Below are 12,461 nucleotides of genomic sequence, written 5' to 3'. Positions count from 1 at the left end.
AAATGAAAACAAGTGTGACATTTTCAAAAGTTGCTGATGTCAGTTACCAAACTGCCTTAAACTGAAACAGAGAAAAAAGATAATACCACATTTCCACTTCTGAGGTTTGTGTCTCAAATAGCTTTATTGTTCCTTTGTGGATCCGCAGACATCTGTATGGCTACTTTCAGGGTGCAGAGGTTTTAAGCTGACTCTGAAATGAAGGACATTCAGTTACTACTGCAAGAAGTTCAGTGAAAACTTAAAAAGCTCCCACTTCTGTCCCCCAGGGTCGGTAAGGTTTACTGTTTGTTCCACTGCTTGTCTGCTGAGGGCTGGACGTGGCTGATACCGACAAGGGAGGGCTGATGGCTGTGGCAGCTGCCACGGCTGCAGCTGCGTTTGGGGGGAGCATGGGGAACGCCCCAGCGAAGGACAGAGGGAAGCTGTGCGCAGCTGCCGTGGCTGCTGCAGCGGCCGCGTGGACAGTGGCTGAGAGGGACAAGAGAGAAGTGGAGAGAGGTGGCACACAGGGGGCGACACTGCCTGTTGACGGCATCCGAAGGGCAGAGTCTGCGTGGGCAAACGTGGCCGTGAGGAGGGTGGAGCCATGGGTAGGAGGCACTTCTGAAGTGGTGGAGAGGCGGCAAGGCGTGGGCTCCGAGGCGTGGAGTCCGCTGGGTTGGAGCAGGGCTGCTGGAAGGTGGTGGAAGGCCGCCGCCCAGTGGTGAGGATGCAGGGGGTGATGGTGGTGGGCCAGAGAGGAGGTCATTGCCGCCGCCTCTCGCTGTGAGGCACACGTGCTGAGATGAGAGACCAGGCGCACCCGCAGTGGATCGGAGGAGTCCAGGCCTTCCACAGAGCTCAGGTACCTTGCCACTTCGGTTAAGCACTCTCGGAATCCAATGCTCATGAAGTCCATGGCAAGAGCATGGGCGTCAAAGTAGCCTGAAAGGAGGTTTGAGCAAAGTGGGGGCCAGGAGAGACAGTGAGAGAAAGAATGATACAATTATGAAGAGTAGCCACCACCTACGTTCCACCCTGTCCTTCAGAGATTTAAGGAGAACGACGATCCTTTCTGAGAACGTTGCCAGCTATTTATGGTTGTAATTTTTGCAGAAGTTAAGAAAGTGCACTTTGCAATTCACATGTGTGACAACTCTGGCAATGCTATGTACTGCAGTTGTTCCTGCAACCAAATAGCACAGTGGGGAAAAGAATTAAGAACATCTGTGTTTCAAACACTTCCAGAAAAAAAAAAATAGTGTCTCTTCTTTTGTATTGTGGGATAGTGAAATTTTCTAGTAAACTTTTCCACGGTATAACAAAGTACCAGTCTCTCTGTCTCTGTCACATGAATTGGAGATTAAAGGGTTTATCTGAAACATCCTCACTCTCTTGGCATTTATAACCGAGATGTGAAATGCATATGAGCAGTTTGAGGACTTTTTTAGAAATGTGCCAGAACTGCTTAATAAATTCATAAATGCTTCTTGACTGTTTTTTGTTTTTTTTTTTTTTTTTTTGCAGTACACGGGCCTCTCACTGTTGTGGCCTCTCCCGTTGCGGAGCACAGGCTCCGAACGCGCAGGCTTAGCGGCCATGGCTCACAGGCCCAGCCGCTCCGCGGCATGTGGGATCTTCCCAGACTGGGGCACGAACCCGTGTACCCTGCATCGGCAGGCGGACTCTCAACCACTGCGCCACCAGGGAAGCCCGACTCAGTGTTTTTTATCAACAAAATGAAAACACCATTACTTTGTATGGAAAAAAGTTAAGGAAGCAAAATGATTTTTAAAAATTTGGTTACTAATTTGAAGATCTTATTTTTCTATCAGGTAATATAACATTACTATAACTCCTAGTTTTCCTGAAGTCCAAATATATATTTCTTTCATTGGTTAGCTTACTTTTTTCTGGCATCCGTCCAAGAAAAAAGTGTATATTAATTGTGTCAGTGTGTATGCACATACCCTTACACCTAAGGTTACTACCATTAAAATGGCTAGAGCTGGTCACATTTATGAGAATAGCTTTTTTTTTTTTTTTTTTTTTGTGGTACACGGGCCTCTCACTGTTGTGGCCTCTCCCGTTGTGGAGCACAGGCTCCGGACGCGCAGGCTCAGGAGCCATGGCTCACGGGCCCAGCCGCTCCGCAGCATGTGGGATCTTCCCGGACCGGGGCACGAACCCGTGTCCCCTGCATCGGCAGGCGGACTCTCAACCACTGCACCACCAGGGAAGCCCCAAGAATAGCTTTTTATCCAAAGATAATACATTAGAATAGAAAATAGTAACATCTGATTAGTATCAGTGCCAATTTAGCGTACTGATAGTAATCAGACATTTGGGAAAATGTCACCACTTTGAATAAGTGACCTCTAGTATGTATAAACGTATCCTTTTTAGACTTTTCTCTCATTTGCAACTTTTTTTTTAAACAATTTTCTAATTAAAATTTAGTCTACTCACTTCGGGGATGTGTATATACATAAATGAGAAATACCACATTCGAACGAGGTTATTTTCATCTAAGGCATTTACTACATTACCTTTTTTATGTTTTTGTAGATCAAAGTATTACCTGTTTTGTTTATCATCTATTAACAATTAGACTAGCACTTTGGAAAATAGTAGTCACAATATTCAGAGTCCAAGAGCTAGAATTTCAACAGAAATTTGGAAGTCCCAAAAAGAAATTTGAGGAAAAAATATACACCATTAAGGCAGTAACAACAACAGCACAAAGCTGACATAAGAGAATATCATGAAATGTGGAAGATCAGCAACAAAAAGAGTCATCATCCCAGGACTTCAGCATGGTCAGCAATAAAGCCCCCGGCATTAGGAGGGAAAGTTCTTCCTGAAGAAGACGCCTCCAAAGAAAGACTTCACATAAGAGTCCTCAGGGTTCTCTGCAAGGCTTTGCAGACTTCTGACTTCATGAGAGAAGGGAGATAATCATCAGAGTAGACAAGAGTCCAGAAACCCAGAGGGATCTAGAAATTTAGGTTACTCTACTAAATCCTCTCTAGAAACTCCTGCAATACCAAGACAGACTAAAGAATGGACCAACAGAATTGTACCCCAGGAGCTTCCAAGAATCTTCATGAGTCGGCATGAAGTAGTTGAAATTTGTGATTTGCCAGCTGTATGTGGTTGTATATGGGTGAGTTCTCTGTTGCATCTTAAGGAATATAAATTATGTAATTCCTATACTGTTGCTGAATGCAGAGGGAAATGATGATGAGCAACTGTTTCCTGCGACTGCATCTTGGGCCAATAATCAGAGCACAGGGGTCCACACCACTCCCATCACTGCTCTCTGGGCTTTAAGTGAATAAGCTCACAACGACCTTGTGAAGTGAACACTGTCACTGTCCTCATTTTACAAATGAAGAAACTGGGGCTCAGAAAAGGTCAGCCCTTTATCTAGGGTCACAGACCAAAAAAAAAAAAAAAGAAAGAAAAGAAAAACAAGCCAGGATTTGAAACCAGGCAACCCAAATGCAGTGTCTGTCCTTCACCAGTACATTTTGAGGCCCCCATAGCAGCTGTGAGTCTTTAACAATTCGAGCCCACACTGCCAGCCCCACTTCTTCAAGGCCCACACGTTCTCCTGCGAGGTGACCTCTCTAATGTGCTGGCAGTCAGGCGACTTGTATGGAGCTTGCTCGGAAATGTCTGTTCACAAACTATTTTGGGATGAATTTTAGGACTGTTCAGGTAGCCAAGAATAGCAACCAAGATGGAACTTAGTGTTTATAATAAGGCATAAGAACAATATTACTCTTTAGAAGTATAGCTCATGCCAAATATTTGAAATGCTGATAAAAATTCTTAGCCTTGTGGCTAACAATGCCAAGGGAAGTAAAGCAATCAAACAACTTTCCCTGCACGATCACTAACCCTATCAGTCCCCTAACATCCTGAGGGAGCAGGTGTAGAGACAGAATCCTGGGGCGGCGGGGGGCCTTGAGGGCTCAGAGTGCTAGTACAGGCCTCCCTGTGCAGCCCAGCACCTCTGTCTCGGCTTAAAGGTGGGTCTGTGGCCAAGCTGGGCTGGATCACAGGCTTCTAGAATTTCATCCAGTTCTCTTCCCTATTACGTAAGAATATTTGCAGCCTATGCTGAGGGCTACATTTTAAAGAGTAGAAATCACAATTCCATACCCATTCAGGATGGTTATTCAGGCAGGACGGTTCCTTGAGAAGGTACAACAGAGGGTAAGTCACACCGTGTGTGAGGGCGTCCCTTTACAATGATCACTCCCCCCCACCTCACACAGGTAAAAGATGGTGAAGGTCAGGGCTGATGCTCCACAGGTCCTCAGCTGGAGTTAAACACTGAAATGCTTCTGTACCAATTGATAAACATCTATTTCCCTCCAATGCCCTGTCCCTGTCCTGATCTAGGGCAAACTCTGATACTACATAATAAAAGGCTAATGCTGCGCAGAGATAAGCGTTCAGGGTGTAGCTGCAGCACTTAGCCCCTGTGGTACCCTCTCCCTACCCAGTTATCAAATATATGGAACAGCACCCTTGGCTAAGATGAATACCAAAGGCCTGCTTGAAGGGTGAAAAAGATATAAAAGGGCAAAATCAAGTCTGAGTGATGTGTGAGAAGTGGGATAATGAAATCTGAATGAATACTACATCGTTTAGGATCTCAAGTCCATTCACAGCATGAAGTGAGGGTCAGGAACTGGACTATTCTTCCCTAAATCACTATCCAGTACAGAAGACACCTCTCCACAGCACTGGGCCCAGGGCACCTGCTCCTGGTTGCTCTACACAGGGGTGACTGCTCCATCAAGTGGTTTCCAGGACAGAGATTCGCTACCTGCACTTCAAATGCTCTGTGTGGTCTAAATCCAAGATCAACGAAACTCTGAAAACAACAATGAAAATTCACTTCCTTTGGAATAGCTGCATTATAGTGAGTCCTATCCCTGATTTAACGGGGGACTGGGGAGAGGGAAAGAAGAAGAGAAAAAGATTGAGTCTAACCTCCTGTTTATGTTTGGATGTTTGTGTGTTTGTTTTGTCTTTCTGTACAAATTCCAGCATGCACTTCTGAAAGTCCCAAACAAACCTCTGACCAGGCTGCTGTGAATGAAGCTTTACTCCCACAGTATTATAAAAGCAAACACAAGCCCAGGGTCAAGTGCTTCTTTTGTTCCAGAAGTTCTTTCCCACGAGTTCAATCCTGCCATTAGCATTGATTTCCACAGCTTTAATCTGGGACCTCCTATCGCAGCTCGTTAAAGAACTGTTCAACTATGACTTCCTTACAATCTTAGGGAGAAAAAATGAAAAGAGAAAGGTAGAAGGGGCGGCGGTGGGGGATGAAGTCACCTACTTACCTTTACCCCCAGTTGCCTGAAGCATCTTTAAATGATCGACTGTCATTTGCAGTATTTCAGCTTTTTCTAACTTTGCAGATCCCTGAATAAACAAATAATAAAAATCTTATAAGTCTTATGGAAATGAATTTGGAAAAACTTACCCTGAATTTTTAATTTTCCCTCTCACTAGAAAATTCTAAGTTTAACTTTTTCACAGAAAAATATGAATTCTTCCTGAACTTTACATGAAAACACTAACTGTATCACACCTAATGACAGATATTTACCATTTTAACTTTTAAAGACTAAAAGTCATAATAAATAATTTTTAAACACAAAATTAATTACACTAAGATCACTCTACCCAAACTACTACAACTGCAAAAATCTCAAACTGCATCAAACTGGTTAATAATATACTTTATTTTATCAAGGGATATAGAATAGTCTTATATAATGCTGAAGTCTAGATCAGTTGAATCCAACTCTGGAGGAAAAGCAGATAGGATCTCAGCAAATTATTGTTAAAAAGCATATTCTTCAAAAATAGAAAATTCTATTCTGCCTTTAAGGTAATTCATACTACACCACTGTAAGTATAGAACCAAAAGTGTGAAGAGAAGACTTCCAAGGGTTTTTTTTTTCCCAATAATTACCAGCAGGTGTCACTGTAAATTCCAAGATCATAAACAAGGAAGCATAATCTAACTTTAATCTAATAAGCATCAAAATGCTTAAGGATATTTGAACCCTTTAAAGTAGTTCTTAATAAAATTCTCATTATATTTTTATGCCCCTCCCCCATTTTAAAACAAGGCAACCTCTGGAAACCAACTGAAATACAAATGTGCCACTTCAAACTGTCTCAGAGGGCTGTGGGTGGCTTGTAATTTCTTGGAAGAGCTAAATAATTAAATCAGTATGTTTTCTTGAAAAGGAAACTGCAGTTTATTTCAGGTTCCTATGCTTTACTTGTTTTGTGAAAATTGTCAGCACCCAGTACATGGTGAGAGTGCCAGAGTGACTTAAACTGCTTGAAAGAACACTCTTCTAATTATATTGTGACAGGGCCAGCTCTCTAGGGTTGGTCGCCAAGCTCAGCAAATGGGAAAGCCTGTGTTTATGGTAACTAACTGCCAAACTACTGAGGTTTGCTTTTAAGGTTTAAGTCGACATTTAAGAAAAAAAATCTAACGAACTCCAACCCCCCGAAACCCCCGCCAAAAAAATCACCAAACTGTTTCTCATAATTGTAGACATTACAGCACTGAAAGTAAAAACATCACTGATTCCTGATATTTTCATTTTCAACGTATTGTCATGGGAAATGCTAATAATCAAAACTACAATTTGCCCCTTACATTTAGCTCATTAAAGACAGTTTCAGCCTATAGAGTGGTGCCTTTTTTCTCTTAAAAATGTATAGTCAACAGCATTTGACAACTTGTACTTCTGTCAATGTTCAGTTTTTCCATGAATACGTACAGTAGTTTCAGTGAAAGTGACTAATAACAAAACTGCAGTTTCTGGATAATTTCCAAGGGCTTTGTAGGGCTTGCTTTATAATGTTTGTGGTTCATGAAGTAAACAACAAAATGGAATAAACAAATAACAGCTGTCTTATACCCTATTTGAATTTAATTGAAAGTTATTTTCAACAAAGGTATGATGCCATACTCTTTGAAAGATGCTCTTTGAAATCTATCAGCCATGGCGGCAGGAGGAAAAACACAACTCTTCCAAAGTGAAAAGGAAGATTTAAACATTTGGCTTCCTACTTTACTAAGTGTGCAAATCTTTTTTCCTTCCTTTTTTTTTTTTTGGTAAAGGAATACTTTAATTCTGAAAAGGGGAATTTGTGGCTAGTTTGATTTTTACCAAACTTCCACAAAGATGCCTCAAAACAAACATCATTCTATTAAGCCAGGGATTAAAAATGAAACCAAGTGTTTGGTAAATAAATTTTGTTAGTATTATTATTTAGGAAATAGAGCTAGAGGTGTTACTTCCTCGGCTTTGATTATTTTTTAAAATAAAAAGCTTACTTTTTAAAGAATAGTTTGAGACAAAAATGAAATTTCACATAGATATCTTTTCTGAAGAAGAAGAAGACTACATACAGCTCAGTTTTAAACAAAACCACTACTGGTATTCACAGAAAGAACAGAGAGAGCATGAACATGTTACCCTTAAGGGGAAAATAAGCTAGAGAATGGAAATGTTTTTCAACTTCATGATGGATTATGTTTTTAATAGTTTTGCCACAACAAAGCATTTTATTGAAATAGCTGCTCTGTGCCAGATCACGGCACATACACCATTATTTTAATGAGCTTTAAGAAGAACCCACGTTGCCAGATGAGAGAATCAGCTTTTTTGAGCTCACTGGTGGGGTGGTCAGGATGGGGGGGCAGCTTACTTGTTTTTCAAAAGCGGTTGGCACCAGTCGTCTCAGCTCAGATAAACTGTTATTTATCCGATCTCGACGCCTTTTCTCTATTATCTATCCCCAAAAGCAAAACAACAACAAAAGTTCATGAATACACAAATGATAAAATTACTCGTAATGGAAAAATACAACTGCTACACATTAGGCTGGATTACATGAAATAAAAAGACAAAAAAAATCACATACCCCTCTCCTTTTCTTTCTTGCCATAATCTGAGATGTCGTTGTTGGAGAATTCGATCTAATCACAGAGCTAGTACTTTGTCTATGAAATAAGAAGAGTTTGTCAGGTGCTGCATTAACATAACAATTGCTTTCTTCTGGGTGCTTCATGGCACCCATTAAATATTCAGAGTGATAGCACAGTTCAGATCAGCATTATTTTATTCTTAATTCTTGCTCTTTACAGACTTTGCTTTCAGCCCTTATATCTCTCTTCAGATATGAATCATGACTTTTTTTCTTTTAATTTTAATGAGTAATCCAGATGTCAAATCCACTGGCAAAAACATCCTTAAACTTTTACTGAGCCTCCCAATGAAATAATTATGGGCAGTCAGGGTGAGAAGTTAGATATTAGTACTTCCTAGTTCCACTCATAAATGTTTCTTAAAAGTCAATAAGTCTCTAATAGCATCCCTCTTCCTCCCTCTGGTAAGACCCACTGAACAAAGCAAAGCTATTTTAAAATAATTACTATCAAATAGATATACAGCCATCACATGTCAAACCGTTGTCCCTAGATGCAATCTTTAAATTAAACAGAAGTTACCTTACTATTTCAAAACTCCAAGTAGTCATACAAGAAAAAAAATGACAAATTCAATATTTTCTATATTAATCTTCCAAAAGAATGACCCCAAATTAAATATGCCACTAATAGAAAAATTAAAATTAGATCAACTACTAGGTAAATGTTTTACTTTAAAAATAAAACTCTAGGTGAGTATCTCTCAGCCTTCAATCTAAGCTTAAACCTCTCAGAGTTGTAATCCATCTTGAGTTTGCTAATGAAAAAAAAATTTATTATCAAAAGTTCAGTCAAATCACTATATTGTCACATAATTTTTATGATCCTTTCTAGTTTGTATCTGTTTCTCTTCATAATTCATAGATACTCTGCTTCCTCATGTTCTCAAATTCTCCAGGTTCCTGTTATTTGTTCTCTTTCATTATAGAAATATTGCACACACCAGGTTCTTATTACCTCACCTTCTCACTTCTGGATCTTATTTCTGAATTAACTGTTCCCCTCATTCCCACCCCCTTCTCAACTGGTTTCACCTTTCACATGACATCTTTTGTTTTTCGGATCTCATTTTTTTTTTTTTGTTTGTTTGTTTGTTTTTGCGGTACACGGGCCTCTCACTGCCGTGGCCTCTCGCACTGCGGAGCACAGGCTCCAGACGCGCAGGCTTAGCAGCCATGGTTCACGGGCCCAGCCGCTCCGCGTCATGTGGGATCTTCCCGGACCGGGACACGAACCTGTGTACCCTGCATCGGCAGGCGGACTCTCAACCACTGCGCCACCAGGGAAGCCCCGGATCTCATTTTTTAAGATGACACAACACTTTAATAATTAGAAGATACTTTGCAAACAACGTTTCAAGCAAATATCTTTGCTTTTGCTGATTCCAGGCTAAGGTTTGTACATATTAGAATAATAATATTGAAAGAAAACCAGGTTTCCAAACGTAGAATTTTACTCTTTGAGTGACAGCTGCAGATAAATAATTAAGGTGCTTCTGGGGATGCCAATTAGAAGCAATTATCATTTGACCCGCCTTGGCACTAAAACGACTCCATAACCTCCCTCTGTCACTGGAAAGTGGAGGTCTGGCTTCCGTGATCACGATCTCGATCTTCTCCAGACTCAGGAACAAGCAAAGAGATGATGCTTGAAACGATCCTTCATCTGTCACTCACACTCCCGTCAACCAAGTCACATTCGATCAACCTGGAAATCTCAGCCTACTTAGCCTTGACATCGCTAATTGCTTTCATGGCTCCAAAAACAAGTCATCTTTTAATCTCTTTAAAAATAAAAAAAAAATCATTTTTCTTCCTCTTCGCCTGGCCCATTTTGAAAGTGCTCCCAAATGCAGTTTCGGTGGCGGGGGCGTCGCCCGTCTCCCGGGCGTGCCAGTCCGCACGCCCAACGCTGACAGCCGGGGACCCTCCTTCGCCAACCTCTGCACACTTTCAGCCGCCCCACCCCTAAGGTGCAAACCCACATGCCTCGCCCCACCCGAACACGCGCTCCGTGAGCGCCCACCCCTGAAAGTTTTTCGGGCAAAACTTTCCCCGCTCGGTTAGAACGCGGCGGAGAGGAACCTCGGGATTTCCAAGTAGCCGCTCGTACACAAAGCTCCCCGATGCCTCGGGCTCCGGACAGCTCCCGCCGAGCCCGCGCTCACCCCGAGTAATTGTTCTCGCTCCCCACGTCGATGGTCTCGTCCATGTCGCTCTCAGAGGTCGTCTCCTCGCAAGGGCGCTTCATCACGGCGAACACCGCGCGGGGTGCAGCCGGGCCGCAGCCTCGGACACCGAGCCGGACGCAGCGCCCTCCCTGCCTGCCTCCTCCCTCCCGCCCTCCCTGGGCCCGGGCAGGCGCGGCTCGGGCGGCGGCGCGGTCGGCTCCTCGCAGCTCTTTCCCACGCTGCAGCCCAGCTCGGCCGCAAGAGCCGGCGCCGGCCACGCCTCCCCGCGCGGGCGGGGCCCCCTCGCCCGCCTCCAGCGCGCAGGCCCCCGCAGCTCCGCCGGGCACCGCCTCCTCTGGAGTCAGCGTGGCCCGGGATTGGCCGGAGCGGAGGGGCGGGGCCGCGCTCGCCAGAGCCCGCCGCGGAGCTCCGGCTGAGGCGTGGGAACGCGACCGCGCATCTGGGGCCCGGGAGCTGAGCGCGGGTGGGGAGAGGCGGCGGCGAGCGGGAGCGCGAAGTCTCTAACTCTAGTTAGGGAAGCTCGCGGACGTGGGCGCGGGCGCGGCGGGGGTGGGGGCGGCCTGGCGAGGGGCGGGCTCTGGACCTCGGGTTTTGTCGCTCCTCCGCACCCAGCAGTCTGCCGGTGAAGTTTCAGCCCTGTGTTTAAAGAATAACCCCAAGCGCGTGGCTGAGTGTGAGCGAGCGTGTGTGACGTCGGGAGGCGCCGTGGCTTAACCGAACCGCCCCACTCGGCTGTCCCTTGTCTGGACCAAAACTGCTGACTGACTGACCCTGGCGGTCACATTTGCCCTCTGGGGTTTTCGAAAACCCTAAATCAAAGTTGCTTTTCTCTTTGGCAACTCCCAAGGCTACTTCCGCGGCCTCTGGGCTGTGAACAGATAAGGACGCAAGTTTCCCCGACCAGGTACTTAACAGCTGGCGGTCGGAGGGTCTGAGAGACCGGCCACCAAACGATTTTCGATTTGCACCTAATCAGTTCTTTCCATTTGGCCACTGAGGCTGTGGATAATAGATCCCGCTGAGTAGACCGTGGGCTGGAGTTGTGTCTACTCTGGTGGCAGGAAGGACTAGAGCAATGATGCGGGTGTTTCAGGACACAAGTTTAGTAGTTTTTCAAGTTCGACTTTTTCGGGCTTGGATTATCCAGATAATTGCAATTCTCCACACTCCCTGATTTGGGTAGTCGCAGCAGTAGAGTTAAGTAGAATCCCGGACGTGAAAAAAAATCGCGCTTGGAAATTTAATTTGTTTTCTAAAAGACGAATGCGTGTCCAGTGCACTGGACAGCGTGGGTTGTATAAAACTCTAGATGTGCTTGTAAAACATGTTTTCAAGCTGCTTTTCCCCTCCATGCTCTGAGGTACTTTTTTGAACCCGCTACGCAGTTGTGTCTATGTGAGGGCAGCGGGAGGCGGTGGGCCCGCCTGGGCGCCGCGGTACCGGGAGGCGGGCGCCGGGTTGGTCGGGGTCGAGCTCGAGACTCCTCTCGTTGCGCCGGGACAGCTCGGTGCTTAGGGCAGAAAAGCCTCTGAGAGAGAGGCGTCAATCAGTCGCCACAGCCCTACGCCACGACGGAGTCTTATTTTTCTGGGGATCTGCTTAGGGCGTCCCCCTCTGACACTCCATTCTCTCCTTACACAAGACCGACGCGGGGCGGGGAGGAGAAGAGGAAGGGATGAGACTTGAAAAGACCCGGCCCGGGCCGGGGCAGGGCAGGGGGAGAGCGGGAAGGACCTGCAGTCCGCGGGTTAAGCCCTCGTTAAACCACAAAACCCCTTCCCCACACGCCCTCGTCTCTTTTGTGCGGTCCCCACCGCGGCGCCTGCAATAACCGTGTGAACAGAAACCCGAAACGTTCCATCCTGACTTCTGAAACTTAACACCGGGCAAACACACAGTCGTCGGGAGCCGGGCGGGGCCTGGTGGGGATGCACCCGGTCAGCTCGAGGCCGCAGGGGGCGGTGACCCCCCAGCTCGGCTGTGGGCCTCCCCTCCGCGCGGGTCTCCGGGCCTTTGCTTCGCTGCAGCGCCGGCTGCCTGAGCGCGCTGCGGGGAGCCGAGCGGGCTCGCCTCCCTTCGGCTCCGACCTCCCCCGACGTCACTCGGCTCTCGGTCCTCACAGCCCGGCTAGGGAAGAGCCAGATCTGCGCGGGTCGCCCGTCCCACCTCCCCGGCGGATGCGCCCGCGGCCAGTTCGCGCAGGCCACGCGGGGACACGCCGCCTCCGGCCTGGGGCGAACT

At 45.8% G+C, this 12,461-nt stretch overlaps 1 protein-coding gene across 1 annotated transcript; it reads right to left on the bottom strand.

Moving 5' to 3' along the window:
- Window positions 1-241: 241 nt before the first annotated feature.
- HEY2 (hes related family bHLH transcription factor with YRPW motif 2) lies at window positions 242-10,279 on the bottom strand (the record flags this gene model as incomplete). Its single annotated transcript, XM_079716537.1, has 5 exons — window positions 242-927; window positions 5,349-5,430; window positions 7,750-7,833; window positions 7,966-8,044; window positions 10,197-10,279. 5 exons carry the CDS (start codon window positions 10,277-10,279, stop codon window positions 242-244), a joined length of 1,014 nt encoding a protein of 337 aa, XP_079572663.1.
- Between the last annotated feature and the right edge of the window lie 2,182 nt (window positions 10,280-12,461).

The sequence above is a fragment of the Hyperoodon ampullatus genome, assembly GCF_949752795.1.
Source record: "Hyperoodon ampullatus genome assembly, chromosome: 12".
Classification (NCBI taxonomy): domain Eukaryota; kingdom Metazoa; phylum Chordata; class Mammalia; order Artiodactyla; family Ziphiidae; genus Hyperoodon; species Hyperoodon ampullatus.
Note: the sequence above shows the minus strand (reverse complement) of the source record. Positions and strands in the feature narration are given on the sequence as shown.